At 39.9% G+C, this 19,891-nt stretch overlaps 1 protein-coding gene across 39 annotated transcripts in view; it reads right to left on the bottom strand.

Annotated features, from left to right (window-relative positions):
• The window catches only part of TIA1 (TIA1 cytotoxic granule associated RNA binding protein), a 38,766-nt gene that overhangs the window by 9,011 nt on the left and 9,864 nt on the right, over positions 1 to 19,891 (bottom strand). For 9 of the 39 annotated variants that reach the window (XR_010149373.1, XR_010149377.1, XR_010149378.1 and 6 more), the window contains 7 exons: positions 16,809 to 16,905; positions 11,492 to 11,590; positions 9,996 to 10,050; positions 9,791 to 9,823; positions 9,076 to 9,194; positions 8,467 to 8,554; positions 5,303 to 5,378 (listed from right to left, as the gene is read on the bottom strand). Coding sequence is in view for 20 of the 39 variants with exons in the window: in XM_063789744.1 (XP_063645814.1) it covers positions 5,303 to 5,378; positions 8,467 to 8,554; positions 9,076 to 9,082 (171 nt within the window). In the remaining 19 variants the exon portion in view is untranslated. Of the gene's footprint in view, positions 1 to 5,302; positions 5,379 to 6,076; positions 6,190 to 6,213; positions 6,318 to 8,466; positions 8,555 to 9,075; positions 9,195 to 9,790; positions 9,824 to 9,995; positions 10,051 to 11,491; positions 11,591 to 16,808; positions 16,906 to 19,891 lie in introns of those variants that run through there. The other 30 variants (XR_010149370.1, XR_010149371.1, XR_010149372.1 and 27 more) reach the window with 11 other exon arrangements.

The raw sequence follows: 19,891 nt of genomic DNA, 5'->3' as shown, positions 1-19,891 counted from the left end.
AAGCCACAAAAGTGTATGGTCCAGGGAGCCAAGAAAACAGAGGTTAAGAGGTGACCTTGAAAATAGAGTAGCATTGGCACAAAGTGAGAGTAAAACCAGCTTAGAGTAGACTAAAAAGTAAATGGAGTGTAACTTTTGTGTGCACACATCAAAGGTAAGCTTAACCTACTACTGAAGGAACAGGCAAATTCAAGGCCTTTCTTGAAATATGAAAATGAAATGCTTAAAAAAAAAAATTAAATAGGGTCTTATTCTGTCATCCAGGCATGATCATAGCTTACTGTAGCCTTGAACTCCTTGGGCTCAAGTGATACTCCCACCTCAGCCTCCTAGTAGCTAGGACTATAAGCATGCACCAACAAGGTTGGCTGTTTTTTTTATTATTTTTATTTTTTTACTATGGTAGGAACAGCCTTTACTGGTTGCAACAGGCAATGGGAGGGATTTGGGGACCACAGACTAGGTTGCCAGGCTTTTTTTTTTTTTTTCTTAATGGAGACAGGGTCTTGCTGTTGCCCAGGCTGGTCTCTAACTCCTGGGCTCAAGCAGTCCTCCTCCTGCCTTGGCCTCCCAAAGTTCTGTTATTACAGGAATGAGCCACTGTGCCTGGCAGGAAATGCACATTCTTAAAAAGAAACAAATATTATCACCCCAACCAGTCCGAACTCCATGAGATGCTTAACTAATGTTATGTGTTGAATTGTGTCCCTCAAAACGATATGAAGTCCTATACCCTGGTATCTGTGAGATATGGCCTTATTTGGAAACAGGGTCTTTGCAGAAGTAATTAAGATGAGGTTATACTGGATTAAGGTGGGCCCCAAATCCAATGACTCAAGTCCTTATAAGAAGTAAAGATCAGACTGGGCACGGTGGCTCACACCTATAATCCCAGCACTTGGGAGGCTGAGGCAGGTGGATCACTTGAGCCCAGGAGTTCGAGACCAGCCTGGACAACCTGACAAAATCCTGTCTCTACAAAAAATAGAAAAATTAGCTGGGCATGGTGTTGCAACACCTGTAGTCCCAGCTACTTAGGAGGTTGTGATGGAAAGATCACCTAAGCCTGGGAGGTCAAGGCTGCAGTGAGTTGTGATTGTGCCACCACACTCCAGCCTGGGTGACAGAGTGAGGCCCTGTCTCGAAAAAAAAAGATGATGATTATATGGATACACAAAGAGAGAAGATGGTCATGTGAAGATGAAGGCAGAGATTGGAGTTATACAGCTACAAGCCAATGAATGCCAAGAATTACCAGCAACCACCAGAAGCTTGGAAGAAGCAACAAAGGATTCTTCTACAGAGCCTTCAAAAGAGCATGGACATGCTGACACCTTGATTGTGAATTTCACGCCTCCAAAACATTGAGAAAATAAATTTTTGTTGCTCTAAGCCATCCAGTTTATGATACTTTGATACAGCTCCTCAGGAAAAAAATAAAACTACTCACTCAAAAAAGTGGAAAAAAAAACAGAGATGTATCTATGTTGGTGGTTGTGAATGGGAGATAAAGTAGAAGCATATGCAAACAACTCTTGAGAATTATAGCCAAGAAATGGGGATACAGTTAGGGAAGGGATGTAAGGATAAACAGTGGTTTTGATTAAGAGATACTAGATGGCCAGGAACGGTGCCTCATGCCTATAACCCCACCACTTTGGGAGGCCAAGGCGGGCGGACTGGTTGAAGCCAGGAGTTCGAGGCCAGCCTGGGCAACAAAGTGAGATTGTTCCTACAAAAAAAATATATATATATTTTTGAGACGGAGTCTCACTCTGTCGCCCAGGCTGGAGTGCAGTGGCGTAATCTCAGCTCACTGCAACCTCTGCCTCCCGGGTTCAAGCGCTTCTCCTGCCTCAGCCTCCTGAGTAGCCGGGATTACAGGCGTGTGCCACCATGCCTGGCTAATTTTTCTATTTTTAGTAGAGACGGGGTTTCACCATGTTGGTCAGGCTGGTCTCGAACTTCTGACCTCATGATCTGCTTGCCTCGGCCACCCAAAGTGCTGGGATTACAAGTGTGAGCCACTGTGCCTGGCCTTTTTTTAAAAAAAAATTAGGTGGGCATGGTGGTGTACACCTGTGGTCCCAGCTACTCTGGAGGCTGAGGCAGGAGGATGGATTGAGCCCAGGAGTTTGAGGCTGCAGTGAGCTATGTCACACCACTGCACTCCAGCCTGAGTGACAGAGTGAGACCCTCTCTCCAAAAAAAAAGAGAGATCCTAGGTTGATGAGAATGATCCAGTAGAGAAGGAATAGAGTGATGACACAGAATAGCAGTAATAACAAGAACAGCACATTATGATTCCATTTATAGGAAATGTTGAGAACAGGGAAATCTACAGAGACAGAAAGTAGATTGACAATTGTTCAGGGCTGGCAGGAGGGGCATGAAAGGAGGATAGTGACTGCTAATGAGTCATGTAGCTTCTTTTTGGGGTGGTAAAAATATTCTAAAATTTATTTTGGTAATAGTTGCACAATTCTGTGAATTACCTAGAAACCACTGAATTGTATACTTTTAAAAAAAAATTTTTTTTTTTTGAGACAGGGTCTCTGTCGTCCAGGCTGGAGTGCAGTGGTGCAATCTCAGCTCACTGGATCCTCAACTTCCTAGGCTCAGGTGATTCCCCCACCTCTGCCTCTCAAGTAACTGGGACTACAGGTGTGTGCCACCATGCCTGGCTCATTTTTTGTAGAGAAGGGGTTTTGCCATTTTGCCCAGGCTGCTCTCAAATTCCTAGGCTCAAGTAATCTGCCTGCCTTAGTCTCCCAAAGTGCTGGGATTACAGGTGTGAGCCACTGTGCCCGGCCACACTGTATACTTGAATTATATCTCAATAAAGCTGCTGTTAAAACAAAACAAAACAAAACAAAACAAACAAACAAACAAAAACAATGAAGCAGTGGCAGCATAGGCTCAAAGTCCTTGAAAAGGCAAGAGAGATGGGGACACAATCATAAGTGATTTTGCCTTTGACAGGAAGGACCTTTCCTGTACTATAATAGGAAGAATGGGAAGGTGGATGAATTTTATGTAAGTTTGGTGGTTGAAAGATGAGAAACACATGTTTGCCAAGACAGTACTCTGTACTCACCTAAAGTGTGTGACCATTAAATTAAAAGCAAAACCACCTGAACTCAGTTTTTTCCAGCAACATTCAGTTATTTTGGGGTAGGCAGAGAAGCTAAGCTCAATCAGTATTGTGGTCTTCCTAGCATGCAGAACATAGGAAGAGAGGCTGGGGGTAATTGCAATCAGGGCTGTAGCACTGCGTAACAGAGCCAAGCACATATCACAAATTTTACATAAGTTGAAATTTATAGATTTAAATTTATAGAAGATTTTATAGAAGATTATATTATTTACTGCCGGGCGCGGTGGCTCACGCCTGTAACCCCAGCACTCTGGGAGGCCGAGGCAGGCGGATCACAAGGTCAGCAGTTTGAGACCAGCCTGGCCAACATAGTGAAATCCTGTCTCTACTAAAAATACAAAAATTTAGCCGTGCATGGTGGCAGCACCTGTAATCCCAGCTACTTGGGAGGCTGAGGCAGAAGAATTGCTTGAACCCAGGAGATGGAGGTTGCAGTGAGCCGAAATCGCGCCATTGCACTCCAGCCTGGGCAACAGAGCGAAACTCCGTCTCAAAAAAAAAAAAAAGATTATATTATTTACTCAAAGTTACATCTGTTTTATAATGGTTGTCAGAATTTGTATACATCTCTGGCTAACTCCAGAGGCCATACACAGGTTATCAATAGACATCCTTTGCTATTTAACTCTAGTTCATACTAAATACACATTCAACAGTGATTTTTATATAGCAGAACCCTATAGTCCACAATCTCGAAAATGTGAAAAATGAGTTCCTAGCCCATCAAACCGCCAATTTATTTCCCTAACTTGCACTAAAACATCCTAAAACCTATGAATCAATCCTCTAAGGAACTCAAATTAATCACAGCTATCAATCCATTATAGAAGGTATTTTTCTACCTTTCTAAAACATTATGCTATACTTAATAGTAAAGTTTTCAGAACCAAATAAATTCTCTTAATTTTTATTTTCTCATCTTACAGGAAAAAAAAAAAATCTTTGGTAGATGGGACATGTACATGACTAAGCTTGTATTGTTTTCACCTCTCAATGTACTTTACAACTTTCAACTTTTTTTTTCTTGAGACAGGGCCTCACTTTGTCACCCAGGCTGGAGTACAGTGGCTTGATCATGACTCACTGCAGCTTTGGCCTCCTGGATTTAAGTGATCCTCCCGCCTCAGCCCCGCAAGTAGCTGGGACTACAGGCATGTCTCGCCATGCCTGGCTAATTTTTTGTAGAGATGGGGTTTTGCCATGTTGTCCAGGTTGGTCTTGAACTCCTGACCTCAAGTGATCCGCCCACCTTGGCCTCCCAAAGTGCTGGGATTACAGGCGTGAGCCACTGGGCTCGGCTGAATTTTCGGAATTCCCGGAAAAAAAAAAAAATTTTTTTAAAAAGTAAAATAAAAAAATATATATTTTGTAGAGATAGGGTCCCACTATATTGCCAGTATTTATCTCAAACTTCTCAGCCTCCCAAAGTGCTGAGGTTATAGGCATAAACCACTGTGCCTGGGTAATATATAATTTTTTAAAAAGTTCCTATCCATCACAGTATTTTGTTTTATTTATTTATTTTTTGAGACAGGGTCTCACTCTGTTGCCCAGGCTGTGCTGTGGCATGATCTCAGCTCACTGCAACCTGTGCCTCCTGGGTTCAAGTGATCCTCCTGCCTCAGCTTCCCGAGTAGCTGCGACTACAGGCGCCTGCCACCACGCCCGGATAATTTTTGTATTTTTAGTAGAAACAGGGTTTCACCAGGTTGACCTGGCTGTTCTCAAAGTCCTGACCTCAGGTGATCCACCCACCTCGGCCTCCCAAAGTGTTGGGATTACAGGTGTGAGCCACTGCGTCTGGCCTCCTCACAGTATTTTATTAGCTACTTTTAAACTACCATGGGAATATAAACTAGGGAGATAATGAATTAAATCCATAAATGAGATTTTCAACATCTACCTTTGGCTGATAATTTAAACAACTTTACTTTCTACATTCTGAAAACATCTTATCAGTACTCTGCATGCCTCAGGTGCCAATAAATGTTAAACAGACAAAACAGAAGAAGATATCTTCTAGTGAGGGTTTATTTTAATCATCAGTAAAATAAACAGCAGACGAAAAAAAGATTAGTAATTAAAACGGAGTGTTTCCATTCTTTACTCTTTAAGCATTATCCATGCACTTCTCATTGAGCTCACCCATTTGTTGAAAAAGGAGACAAAGCCATATCCCTTAGACTTTCCTGTTGCCATGTCTTTTACCACTCGGGCATCTCTGAAATCAGAAACAATCAGAAGTTTAGGTTTGCAAACTATCCTCTGGATATCAAGTAAGAATTTCACACACAACTCATTCTCATGTTTCACCTTCATTAAAGTGAACCTTTAATGCAAATTCGCCTTTTATTCTACAAAATTTATCATGTATTAGGAAATGAGGCTTAATTTTATAGACATGCAAATCAATAACTTAAGTATATATGTATATTTATATTGTACAGAAATTGCCTCTCTCTTCAAAAAACTTTTTAAACTTTTAAATATTAAGCATGGTGAAAGCAGCTACTCACATGAACTACTTAACCACTTATAAAGTTCACAGGACATTAGATGAATGGCTTTCTTTAACCATGCAATTTATAACTTATTTGACACTATATTCTACCTAATCATTAAAAAAAAATAGAAAACTGGAAACCAAAAGAATGAAAAAGTTGTATATTCCCTAAACTAATTAAACTATTTAATTTTTTCAGATCAATTTATACCCCCCTTTTTGTCTAAATTTTGAGAACTTGACATTTTCAGAAATGTTAAATCATTGAAGAAAAATACTAGACACACACAAGTTTTAAGCTAGACAAGAAAAGATTTTACACTGAATTTTATAATAGCATTCATATAAAATTGATTGGAACTACAAGATATAAAAGCAAAATTTTAAAAAGTCAGAAAGTAAAAAAGCACGCCAACATTTATCCACTGTGAACCGTAGCTTGTAGTTAGCCAGGGCAATTCTGTCCATTCTTCAGAGACACTCTGCAAAATAACCAGAGCCCTATTATTTGAGATTGAGTAAAAACCCAGCCATGATAGCTAAAACTCCATACCTCAAAAAATTGGACTCAAATTGTGCTTCACAGGCAATCTGCTTTTAAGTTAGTCAGGTATGTCACAATGCTTGCTCTCTCAGGACACATGAACAAAACAGGCACTTTTATAACAAAAACCCAAGTCAGAAAGCCATGCAATGTAATTTTCTATTAAAGTATACATAAGCATATTTTAGATCAATCTGAGTGATTTATTAAGTGTTCAGGGTCAAAATGACAAAGACGTGGTGGTGAAAAGGGAAAATTAATGTAAGTCAATGTTCAATATGCAAAAATACTTAATAAATTATCTGTATGGTACACATGCATTTAATCTGGTAGCTGACTCTCTTCTACGCTGTACTTTGTTAGTCTACCCTAAACTCAAGGAATAGGAAGAGTTTATAGGCTGTATATAAGGGAAAATGCCATTTTTTTATACTACATGCTTTTACAGACCACTGTTTATTAAACATCTATAAATCAAGCACTGATATTTGCACTTTTTAGAGAATATCATGAGAACTCTTCAACATACAGTTATCAACTTATCTCCTTTAACAACAACAAAAAAATCAGGAAAATATGCTACTGACTGCCAAATGATTCCTTTAAATGCAGGAAAGCTAATTCCTTATATAGCCTAAAACTCAAACATTATAAATTATCTCAATTGAAAATCATAAAACTTAAAGGTCTTACCAAGAAAAAAAGTATACACCAATAATCATGCTACAGACTAAAAATATGACACAGAAATATATTTAAGAGAAAAAAATATAACCCACGATTTGTAAATCATGAAATTGCTAAAATCTGAAGGTCACTTAACTTAAACTCACCAACTGTTAAACAATCTTTGCCTAATTCCAAACTAAAATTCCCGTGTTTTCAAAAAAACTACCTCAATTAAAATCAAAGCATTTAATAAAATAGCTACTTAATCTGTTCACAATGTTAGAAAATTTTTTCTTCTTAAACTTTCAGAAAATGTTAGTCTTGAAAAATATTCAACTCATTTATTTCTCTCTGAAAAGATTCTCTGGAGAAGCAGCAGCAAAGATCTAGATCAGGCTTCTTTATCCTTTTATGGTTCTATGACTACTCTGACAACAGGATAAAATTTACAAAGATTTTCCACACCAAAATGAAAACACAAAATTGTGCATAGAGATTTAGAGCCCTTGAGAGGCCAAAGGCTAAGACTGTCTAAGTCCAGATATTCGAAAGCAAGCTAATTATTATTGAAACTCTAAGATATTATTAAGAGGGACAATCAAGAAATGAAAGCTGTACTTATTTTCCTGATCAGGTCTCACAAAGAAAAATGTCATCTGAAAGAAGTCCATTTATAAGCCCTAATTCTGTGACCACCTTTAAAGTTGGTAATTCCTTGGTCACACCCCCTAATCAAGGAACGATAACTCTTCAAACGAAAGCTCCTAAAATTCACCAATACTACTGGCATTTACTTTCCAGTCTTCTCATCTCATCTCTGCTGTTGGTCTGTTCAAACCAAACCACAGCTAGCACTTCCTTTTTACTACTCTTCTAGGTGGAAAAATAACAGAGCAAGCGGAAACCCTTAAGTTTTCTAAGCTAATTACTCTACAGAAAGTACTGTAAACAACTTGTTATTCTTACTCTAATATGGCATGCTTTTCAAAATTTTAAAGTTCTTCTATGATGAATGCTATCTCAAGTAAGGTATTTATTCATAAGGGCCTAAAATGTATGACTAATGACAAGTGCAAGCAAGGCAGTGCTTCATAAAATATTATTAAGGCACTATTATTGTTAGCAGTTTTTTTAAAAGGGTGTAAATATCTAGAAAATAATATTCAATAACTGCTTTTTAAGTTGAATTGTTAAGGTTTCTTTTTGTTAAAATATATTAACACAAAATGCATGGTATCATAGAAGTACCCAACAGATCTAAATTCCTTAGTTACAGCACAATTTTACTAAAGATTGTCACCAAGCTAGCTTGATACCTATATAAGAAAGTATAACATGTACAATGGCAAATTTGTCTCTTAAGAGCTATGCTAATTGAAAAAGGATTTTAAGATAATTGAAAACCAAAGGTTTATTCATCAATGGGAAAACAATCTTTTGCTGTTAACTTCTTGAATGATCTCTAAACAATGTAATACATTATATTCAAGTTATAAAATCAATGTACAAAATTCACAACAGAATTATTTTCAAGTTATGTCTACATATAATTGTTTCTAATTAAAAGGATTTTATTTATCTTCTGTTACTTACGATATTCTTCCAAATGGTGCAAAAGCAGCTTTTATATCTTCAGTTGTAATTTCTGGGCTGAGATCACCAACAAAGACATGGAAATGATCTTATAAGGGGAAGGAAGGGGAAGTGAAAAGAAAAATAGAACTTTAGAATTTAAAAAGTACTAAAATCTATCCAATAAAGTATTCTTAAAATGATTATGGCTTATGATAAAGTATAAATAAAACACTATCCTATATCTATACAAATCCTACCAATTTTAAACAATGAATCAAGGTAACAACATAGGAAAAATTCTCCTGAAACGACTGTGATACATCTAACTGTAAAGTGACATTTATATTTCTATTTACAGTCAATTATTACACTGGTCTAAGAAAATAAACTAATAACATACAAGTTTCAGTTCTGCAAAAAGATTTAATGACTTAGTTACCATTCTAATAATAATTATTTACTTTTATTCAGTTTACCACTATATTAAGGCTTTACAAATTAAAATAAAATAGTGGTACTGTGAATTATGTAGACTAGATTTGCCTCAGTTAACACAATTTACTGAAGCTAGCTACATGATATATACTTGGTTTAACCATATTTTGTGAAGAACAATCAAAGAAATACCTTGCATTGCAACAGTTTGATGTTAAAGTATTTGACAGTTTTCTCAAAAGCCAACAGTTTTGGTTGCCCAGACATTACACCATTCAGTTTATGTGAATCCATGTGCAAGTGAACTAAGACTGAAGGCAACAGAATGAAAACAGTAATCCCTTCACTTTATATCAGAACCATTAAAAAAGCATTGGAGAGAAATAACCATCCCATATCTGAAGTTTTTAAAAAAGACAATTATCAAAAAAAGAAACACTTTAAAGATGCAAAATTGTTGGACCAACACTTTAAAATGGACACATACATCAATTTGACAAAGCATATTTGGAAAGAAAAGTTACCCATATTTGACAGGCCTTAAACAACATTTTGGATTGCTCTTTGGGAAACAAAATTTGAGGAGCAACTCAAGCATTTGGAAGATCTGGGTATGAAGCCCAGATGGTGACCTCAAGAAAGGAGGGTATTTTGCCCCTTAGTTGGTGAAAGTAGTTCTAAGGCATCAGCTGCTACCAAACGGGTCAGAAAGCTTGAACTAGCACCAAAGTAGTGGACAAGTTATACTTGGTCAACACTGAGAAGGGAGAAAAGTATTGCTAGAGAGACAAATAGAAATAATATCTCCTCCCGCCCCCCTCCCCCAAATATCAAACAAAAAAACTTCAGGTGGTTAGTGAATACCCTTTCAAGAGATTTCATTTTATGTTTAAGAAGATACAATTACCTTGTGAACGCTGTGTGCTGACAACGGTACTACCTGATGACAAAGATTAGATTTGTTCTTAAATTTATTAACACAAACACATTCAATCATATCTTAGGATAACGATCAAAACATTACTGCAAACATGTATGATGTTTATAGGCTTTACAATAAAACTACTGGGTACAATAAAAACAAATGTTCAAAGAGCATAAAATATACTTACTGCTTGTATCTTTCTTTTGACTGCTAGGGGTTGTTGCCCAATTCACTTTGACTTCCTAAAAAAAAAAAAATTCTACATTTATACTTCACAAAAATAAAGCCCAAAATCACATTTGCATCTATAAACACATAGGAAGATATCTGTTTAAGATGAAACACTGAAGGAGATACCAGCTCTGGTCAAGTTTCAATACTTAATCTTCTGACCTACATTTAGGCAAATAATGTTGACAAATCCTAATCTTTATGTGTCTGTTATCATTCAATTAACCTTTCCTACCTAAAGTACCCATATTATTTTTTTCCTTTCATTCTTTTCCATTAGCATCCAAGCTTGAGTAATTCAGCAAATATTTTGGTATTTACCATGTACAATCCACCATGGAAAATACTAACATAGGCTGCTGGCTGACGTCTGTAATCTCAGCACTTTCGGAGGCCAAGACAGGCGGATCACCTGAGGTCAGGAGTTCAAGACCAGCCTGGCCATCAGAGTGAAACCCTGTCTCTACAAAAATACAAAAATTAGCTGGGCATGATGGTGGGTGCCTGTCATCCCAGCTACCCAGGAGGCTGAAGCAGAAGAATTGCTTGAACCCATGAGGCAGAGGTTGCAGTGAGCTAAGATAGTGCCACTGCACTCCAGCCTGGGTGACAAAGCAAGATTCCATCTCAAAAAAAAAAAAAAAAAAAAAAAGCTGGGGACGGTGGCTCACACCTGTAATCCCAGCACTTTGGGAGGCCAAGACGGGCAGATCGGATCATGAGGTCAGGCGACTGAGACCATCCTGGCCAACACGGTGAAACCCTGTCTCTACTAAAAATACAAAAAATTAGTCAGGCATGGTGGCGGGCACCTGTAGTCCCAGCTACTCCAGAGGCTGAGGCAGGAGAATGGCATGAACCCGGGAGGCGGAGCTTGCAGTGAGCTGAGATCGCGCCACTGCACTCCAGCCTGGGCAACAGAGCAAGACCCAACTCAAAAAAAAAAAAAGAAAATACTAATATAAACACAAGCCTCTGCCCTCTAAAAGCTTTATCCTACCTTTTTAATATTATATGTCAATAACTGACCTTTTGCTATAAAGTGTTTAATGTTTCAGCCAGGCGCGGTGGCTCACATCTATAATCCCAACACTTTGGGAGGCCGAGGCAGGTAGATCACCTGAGGTCAGGAGTTTGAGACCAGTCTGGCTAACATGGTGAAACCTCATTTCTACTAAAAATACGAAAAATTAGCTGGGTGTGGTGGTGTGTTCCTGTAATCCCAGCTACTAGGGAGGCTGAGGCAGGAGAATCACTTGAACCCAGGAGGCAGAGGTTGCAGTGGGCCAAGACTGCGCCATTGCACTCCAGATTGGGCAACAAGGGCAAAATTTCATCTCAAAAAAACAAACAAACAAACAAACGTGTTTAATGTTTCTAAAAAGGAAACAAAATCATATATAACTTAAATTTTTTCAGTGCAAGTCACCTTCTTTAATTACGACAGCTTACCTTACCCATTATCTTCCGTCCATTCATAGCAGCTAATGCTGCAGCTGCATGACGATGCTCATGAAACTCCACAAAACAATAGGGATCATTTCCAGCTGTCTGTGGGAGAAGAAACACAAAAGCCAATTTTAAGCTTTATTCACCCATTACCTTAAAATTATGTAAAAAAAAAAATCTTAAACCAAGTTTTATACATCTAAGTTATCACGTCACGGAGAATGAATGGTCTATTCCACAAGTAAATTTTAGATTTAAAAAAGTAGGCTGGGTGAGGTGGCTCACACCTGTAATCCCAGCACTTTGGGAGGCCAAGGCAGGTGGATCATGAGGTCAGCAGTTTGAGACCAGCTTGGCCAACGTGGTGAAACCCTGTCTCTATTAAAAAAAAAATACAAAAATTAACCAGGCGTGGTGGCAGGCTCCTGTAATCCCACCTACTCGGGAGGCTGAGGCAGGAGAATTGCTTGAACCCGGGAGGTGGAGGTTGCAGTGAGCCGAGACTGCACCATTGCACTCCAGCCTGGGCTACAGAGCAAGACTCCGTCTCAAAAAAAAAAAAAAAAAAAAGTAAACAGCCAGGCCTGGTGGAGAGCTCCTGTAGTCCCAGCTACTTTAGGAGGCTGAGGTGGGAGGAATGCTTGAGCCCAGGAGTTTGAATCCAGCCTGGGCAACACAGCAAGATCCTGTCTCTAAAATAATTAAAAAGTAAAAAAAAAAGCAAACACTTAAAATCACACTGCTTTTATACATAGCTATTTTCTTCAACAGGTTATACTATAGTACTATAATTTAATATTAATGACTAGGTATCCTAACTGGATATATAGCTACACACACCCCATCATCACATAACCATTTGTTCAAGCTACACAGATTAAGTTTGACTGAACTCCTAAGTTCTGAAGTCTCACTTTGGCTTTTTATGATTTTTCTATCCCCTCCCTGTTATAAGTTACTTTTTACTGCTACAAATGTACATTGCTCCTTGCTGCTACTAGCTTGTTGAGTAGCAGAAAATCTTAGCCAACCTTCTTAAACCTGTTTTAAAATACAGGTAAATAGGCTCTGAAAACTGAAGAGATTCTCTGGTAAGTAAAATTTTAGAATAGGTTTTAGAATGTGAACTTTCTGACATCAATTTTTTGCTTTCTCAGAAGCCTTTAAAAAATTATCTTCCTGCTGGGCACAGTGGCTCACGCCTGTAATCCCAGCACTTTGGGAGGCCGAGGCGGGCGGATCACGAGGTAAGGAGATCGACACCATCCTGGCTAGCACGGTGAAACCCCGTCTCTACTAAAAATACAAAAAATTAGCCGGGCCTGGTGGTGGGCGCCTGTAGTCCCAGCTACTCGGGAGGCTGAGGCAGGAGAATGGCGTGAACCCAGGAGACAGAGCTTGCAATGTGCAGTGAGCCGAGATCGCACCACTGCACTCCAGCCTGGGCGACAGAGCGAGACTCTGTCTCAAAAAAAAAAAAAGAAAAAAGAAAAAAAATTATCTTCCCAGCCAGGCGTGATGGCTCACACCTATAATCCCAGCACTTTGGGAGGCCAAGGTGGGCTGATCACCTGAGGTCAGGAGTTTGAGACCAGCCTGACCAACATGGTGAAACCCTGTCTCTACTAAAAATACAAAATTAGCCGGGCGTGGTGGTGCATGCCTGTAATCCCAGCTACTCGGGAGGCTGAGGCAGGAGAATCGCTTGAACCCTGGAGGCGAAGGTTGCGGTGAGCCGAGATTGCGCCATTGCACTCCAGCCTGGGCAACAAGAGTGAAACTGTCTCAAAAAAAAAAAAAAAAATTATCTTCCCTTGGCCAGGCACAGTAGCTCATGCCTGTAATCTCAGCACTTTGGGAGGATGAGGCAGGTGGATCACCTGAGGTCAGGAGCTCGAGACTAGCCTTGCCAAAATGGTGAAACCTCATCTCTACTAAAAATACAAAAATTAGCTGGGTGTGGTGGCGTGCGCTTGTAATACCAGCTACTCGGGAGGCTGAGGCAGGAGATTCGCTTGAACCCAGGAGGGGGACGTTGCAGTGAGCCAAGATTGTGCCACTGGATTCCAGTCTGGGCACATAGCGAGACTCCGTCTCAAAAAAAAAAAAAAATCTTTCCTTTTCTGCTGGTGTTCCAGGTAGGTGAGGCTATGTGATAAACAGAACCTGGATGTTTAATTATAAATTCAAGTAGCAGAAAAAAATTCCAATTTTTACACCTACAGTGCAAAATATCAAATGACATTATAGGCCATTTTAAAATTCTTTCCATAGCCTCCTAAACAGATTTGTTAAAATAAAAAACTAATTCAAAAGACTAGAAAGCTACTAAAATAGAGGAATATACAATTTTATTTCAAGTACAATTAATTAATTTTTTTTAGAGATGTGGTCTTGTTATGTTGCCCAGGCTGGTCTCAAATTCCTGGGCTCAAGTGATCCTCCAGCCTCTGCCTCCCAAAGTGTTGGGAATACAGGCATCAGTCACTGTGTGTACATCAACAACTAATAGTTTGAGAGTCACTGGCAATGACTTGTAAAAATTTTTAAAGCAATGAGGCCAAGACAAAGTTTAATATATTGGGACTATATTTTGTCTAAAAAAATTAGAGAATAAAAATGTTATATAACTCAAACTAATAAAACACAATGGGAATTCTATTACCAAGATCAATGCTGACAGGCAACACTGAAATGAAGTTAGAAAAAGTCACTTGCGGCTGGGTGCGGTGGCTCACGCCTGTAATCCCAGCACTTTGGGAAGCTGGGGTGGGCGGATCATGACATCAGGAGATCGAGACCACCTGGCCAACATGGTGAAACCCTGTCTCTACTAAAAATACGAAAACTAGCCAGGTGTGGTGGCGCATGCCTGTAATCCCAGCTACTTAGGAGGCTGAGGCAGGAGAATAGCTTGAACCTGGGAGGCAGAGTTTGCAGTGAGCTGAGATCATGCCATTGCACTCCAGCCTGGGCAACAGAGTGAGACTCTGTCTTAAAAAAAAAAAAAAGAAAAAGTCACTTGCATTTAAGAGTAAATAAATAAAAAAGAATATGTTTTAATATATATGCAGAAAAAACTAACTTTTTAAATAAGAATCGAAGCATATATACATATTATCAGTCCAGGGAGCATAAAATTTATAAATGTGAATATTAGTCTCAGAATGTGAACAGACTGGAATTTAGATTTGAATAATAAAAATCTAAGCTTTTGAGCGATCAGAATCCACAAATGATAAAAAGTGGCAAAGGGTAACCTGGTTTTTCCTGTAGCCAAGGCAATCATTAACGTTTTGTCTAATGATCTTTCCCCAGGGAAACATATGACCAGCCAGACAGAGAGTAGCAGCAGGCAAACCAACGGAGAAGATTTATATTTGGATAAATCAACTAGGGTTTACAGCCTTGCTTTGCCTCATTTCCTCATACATGAAATGAGAATAACACCTTCTTTATGTTTCTATTGAGCATTTGTGACAATGTATTAAAGTAACTGACAGGCAGCAAATTTTCCATAAATGCTACCATTGGGATAGGTAAGGAGATCTAGATTAAGGAAAGACTGGTTTTAAATTTCTCTTCATTTTTCCCCATCTTTCCCTCCTGTCTTTCTCTATGGGTACATGGATTTTTTCTCCTTTATCCAAAGGCATACCGATATTAAATGTGATAGAATAAAAGAACATAACTCTTTGTTGATTTCATCTATATAATATGCAGATGATTTTGCAGCATCAGAACAAAGGTCTGACAACATTTTAAGATCTAAGACAACAAATCAAAGCCAATTGGATAAATATATATTTTTGAGACAGTCTCCCTCTGTCGCCCAGGCTGGAGTGCAATGGCGCAATCTCGGCTCACTGCAACCTTCGCCTCCTGGGTTCAAACGATTCTACTGCCTTAGCCTCCTGAGTAGCTGGGATTACAGGCACTTGCCACCATGTCCGGCTAATTTTGGTATTTTCAGTAGAGACGGGGTTTCGCCATGTTGGTCAGGCTAGTCTCAAACTCCTGACCTCATGATCTGCCTGCCTCGGCCTCCCAAAGTGCTGGGATTACAGGTGTGAGCCACTGTGCCCGGCTAAATAATTACTTTTAAAAATATCAAGTAAAAAAAAGTTGAACTGGAATACAACAGGAAAGAAGGTAACAGATACACATACACACATACATGATTGTCTTTTCTGGAGAAAAGAAAACTGAAAGTTTATAGCAGGCTGGGTGCAATGGCTATACCAAGACCCTGTCTTTCAAGACAAACAAACAAACAAACAAACAAACAACCCAAAAGTTTACAGAAAGGAGAGACCATGGGACAAAAGGATTTCTCTTTAACATTGCCTTTCCCATTAAAAAATTTAGGCCAGGTACGGTGGCTCATACCTGTAATCCCAGCACTTTGGGAGGCCAAGACAGGTGGATCACCTGAGGTCGGGAGTTCTAAACCAGCCTGACCAACATGGAGAAACCCCATCTCTACTAAAAATACAAAATTAGCCAGGTGTGGTGGCGCATGCCTGTAATCCCAGCTACTTGGGAGGCTAGGCCAGAAGAATTGCTTGAACCCAGGAGGCGGAGGTTGCAGCGAGCCGAGATCGCACCATTGTATTCCAGCCTGGGCAACAAGAGCAAAACTCCGTCTCAAAAAAAAATTTAAAGTCTTTTCCCCCCCACCAGGAGACAAAGTCTCCAGGGAAATGGGGTAAATGTTCCCTAAATGTCTTTTTATACCTATTATGATTCAGGGTTAACACCAATTAGATGAATGAGTTCAGAGAGTGTGTGTGTGTGTGTGTGTGTGTGTGTGTGTGTGTTTAATACATTAAGGTCTCATAAATAGGAATTGCCTAAATACAAGAAAAACTTGAATGATTACCTTTAAAAATAAAGTTAAAAATACTTTCACTGTACCAAATGCCTATTATTTTTAAACCTGTTTTCCAATTTAATTGTAAGAGCTGAATTTATTAGCCAACCAGTTGACACCACATATAAACATTTCTGATGCCTCAATGCACCTGAAAGAGCCCACATATATATGTTCCCATCTGATCTAGAAATAACTAGTTCTATTGTCATCTTCCATCATGTAATACAACAAATTAAATTCAGCTGTCAAAACAGGTTCATTACAAATTCACTAAAATCCCTATTAACTTAGAATATGGTAAACTAAGACTATATTTAGACTACAGTAAACTAATAATTTATACTATATTTAGACCATGGTAAACTAAGAATTCCTTCCAAGCAATGGCTTTAAGTAATGTGTAAAAAAAAAAAGAATAAAGTTAACTAAGTAAAATACCCTTACATCCATAATCATTTTGCAGTTTTTACAAGGTCCAATCTGGCTAAAGAGTTGCAGAATTAGAGCTTCTGTCACATCTCTGGAAAGGTTACCGACGTATCTGAAACACAAAGAGAAACAATTTACCTTTTTTTTTTTTTGAGACAGAGTTTCACTCTTGTTGCCCAGGATAGAGTGCGATGGCACGATCTCGGCTCACCACAACCTCCGCCTCCAGGGTTCAAGTGATTCCCCTGCCTCAGCCTCACCGAGTAGCTGGGATTACAGGCATGAGTGACCACACCCAGCTAATTTTGTATTTTTAGTAGAGACGGGGTTTCTCCATGTTGGTCAGGCTGGTCTCCAACTCCTGACCTCAGGTATCCGCCCGCTTCAGCCTCCCAAAGTGCTGAAATTACAGGTGTGAGCCACTGCACCCGGTCTTTTTTTTTTTTTTTTTTTTAAGAGAAATAGTCTGGCTATATTGCTCAGGCTGCTCTCAAACTCCTGGCCTCAAGCAAACCTACTGCCTCGGTCTCCTGAGTAACGGACTAGAGGAACCACCACACCCAGCTCAATTTACCTCAATTTATTTTTTTTTCAGACAAGGTCTTCTGGGTTGCCCAGACTAGAGTGTAGTGGCGCAATCTCAGCTCACTACAACCTCCACCTCCTGGGCACAAGGGATTCTCCCACTTCAGCCTCCCAAGTAGCTGGGACCACAGGCGTGTGCCATCATATCTGGCTAATTTTTTTACAGTTTCTGTGGAGAAGGGGTTTCACCATGTTGCTGAGCTGGTCTCAAACTCCTGGGTTCAAGCATCTGCCCGCCTTGGCCTCCCAAAGTGTAATCTTAAAGATTACAGGCATGAGGCATTGTGCCCAGCCCTTGATTTACCATTTTTAATTTGCTTATTCTCCATCAGTTTCTAAAGTTGTTCATTAAAAATTAAACTTGAGAAATAGGCAGATCTTTGCCTTAAACTATAATATTTGGGAGTAACTTTAAAAAGTTTGCCAACACTTCAAAATCTCTTTGAAAACAGATGTAAAGTATGTTATTTGAAAATATATTAGCTAGGTGTGGTGGCTCACGCCTGTAATCCCAGCTCTTTGGGAAGCCAAGGTGGGAAGATCACCTGAGGCCAGGAGTTGAGACCAGCCTGGTAAACATGGTGAAACCCTGTCTCTACTAAAAACACAAAAATTAGCCAGGCATGGTGGTGCACATCTGTAAACCCAGCTACTTGGGAGGCTGAGGCAGGAGAATCACTTGAACCCAGGAGGCAGAGGCTGGGTTAGCTGAGGTTGCACCACTGCACTCCAGCCTGGGCAACAGAGTGAGACTATGTCTCAAAGAAGAAAAAAGAAAATATATTACACCTTGCTAGTGAAGGGGAAGCTAGTATGCGCATGTCTGTTTTAGTCATCGTTTTGCAAATTGATTGCTTGTTTCTACGTTTCCAGGCTTACCTTAGGAAGACAAGCTTTAAAAACACTCAAATGAATCATCATTAGTTATATAAAATATCTTATACAATAATGGCTGGGCGAGGTGGCTCACACCTGTAATCCCAGCACTTTGGGAGGCTGAGGAGAGTGGATCACTTGAGGCAGGAGTTTGATACCAGCCTGGCCAACATAGTGAAACCCCTTCTCTACTAAAAACACAAAAATTAGCCAGGCGTGGTGGCGCCTGCCTGTAATCCCAGCTACTGGGGGACGGCTGAGGCATGAGAATTGCTTGAACCCAGGAGGCACAGGTTGCAACGAGCCCCGATCATGCCACTGCACTCCAGCCTGGGTGACGGAGCAAGACTGTCTTAAAAAAGAAAAAAAAAGGCGGGGCGCAGTGGCTCATGCCTGTAATCCCAGCACTTTGGGAGGCCGAGGTGGGCGGATCACGAGGTCAGGAGATCAAGACCATCCTGGCTAACATGAAGAAACCTCGTCTCTAATAAAAACATAAAAAATTAGCTGGGTGTGGTGGTGGGCGCCTGTAGTCCCGGCTACTCGGGAGGCTGAGGCAGGAGAACGGCGTGAACCTGGGAGGCGGAACTTGCAGTGAGCCGAGATGGTGCCACTGCACTCCAGCTTGGGCAACAGAGCGAGACTCCATCTCAATTTAAAAAAAAAAAAAGTATACCATCAAACCTAAGAGGCATTGCAATTATTTCTACTTCTATGGTATTACTACTACTAAGAACATTGACGTTCCCCCAATTTTTTTTTTTTTTTTTTTTTGTGGACAAAGTCTCGCTCTGTCGCCCAGGCTGGAGTGCAGTGGCGCGATCTCGGCTCATTGCAACCTCCGCCTCCCAGGTTCAAGTGATTCTCCTGCCTCAGCCACCTGCGTAGCTGGGACTACAGGCGCCCGCCACCATGCCCAGCTAATTTTTTTATATTTTTGGTAGAGACGGGGTTTCACCATATTGGCCAGGCTGGTACCCCCAATTTTTAAATTAACATTATTTCCCTTATTTGTTCAATTTAGGTAGACTTTGGTTATGCAATGAACACATTTTTGAAAAGTTATAGGTAAATTATCAGTTGTTTTGAATGCTTACAGTGGGATGAGAAACCTTCCATTTAACATTACTGATCGGTAGAAGAGAGGTGAAAGGGAGTAGAAACATCACAGATTATGAGTTGGTAATCAATAAAAATATAAATCGTGCATTACAAGACCATAAGACTGTGATGATCTTCATTTAAAGGGTTTACACTAGGAGCAGTGGCTCACATCTGTAATCCCAGCACTTTTGGAGGCCAAGGTGGAAAGATCACTTTAGCCAAGGAGTTCAAGATCAGCCCAGTCAATACAGCGAGACCCCCGTCTCTACAAAAAATAAAAATAAAGATAAAAAATTAGCGGACATGGTGGCACTATGTCCCATGGCATGGTCCCAGCTACTTCGGACGCTGAGGTGGGAAGATCACTTGAACCCAGGAGTTAAGAGGCTGCAGTGAGCTATGATTATGCCACTGCACTCCATCCCAGGTGACAGAGCAAAACTCTATCTCTAAAAAGAAAATAAAGGTTTTATTATTTATTTATTTATTTAGAGACGGAGTCTTGCTCTGTCGCCCAGGCTGAAGTGCAGTGG

The sequence above is a fragment of the Pan troglodytes genome, chromosome 12 (assembly GCF_028858775.2).
Source record: "Pan troglodytes isolate AG18354 chromosome 12, NHGRI_mPanTro3-v2.0_pri, whole genome shotgun sequence".
NCBI classification, from domain to species: Eukaryota; Metazoa; Chordata; class Mammalia; order Primates; family Hominidae; genus Pan; species Pan troglodytes.
The sequence above is the reverse complement of the archived record's forward strand: the minus strand, read 5'-3'. Positions and strand labels throughout refer to the sequence as shown.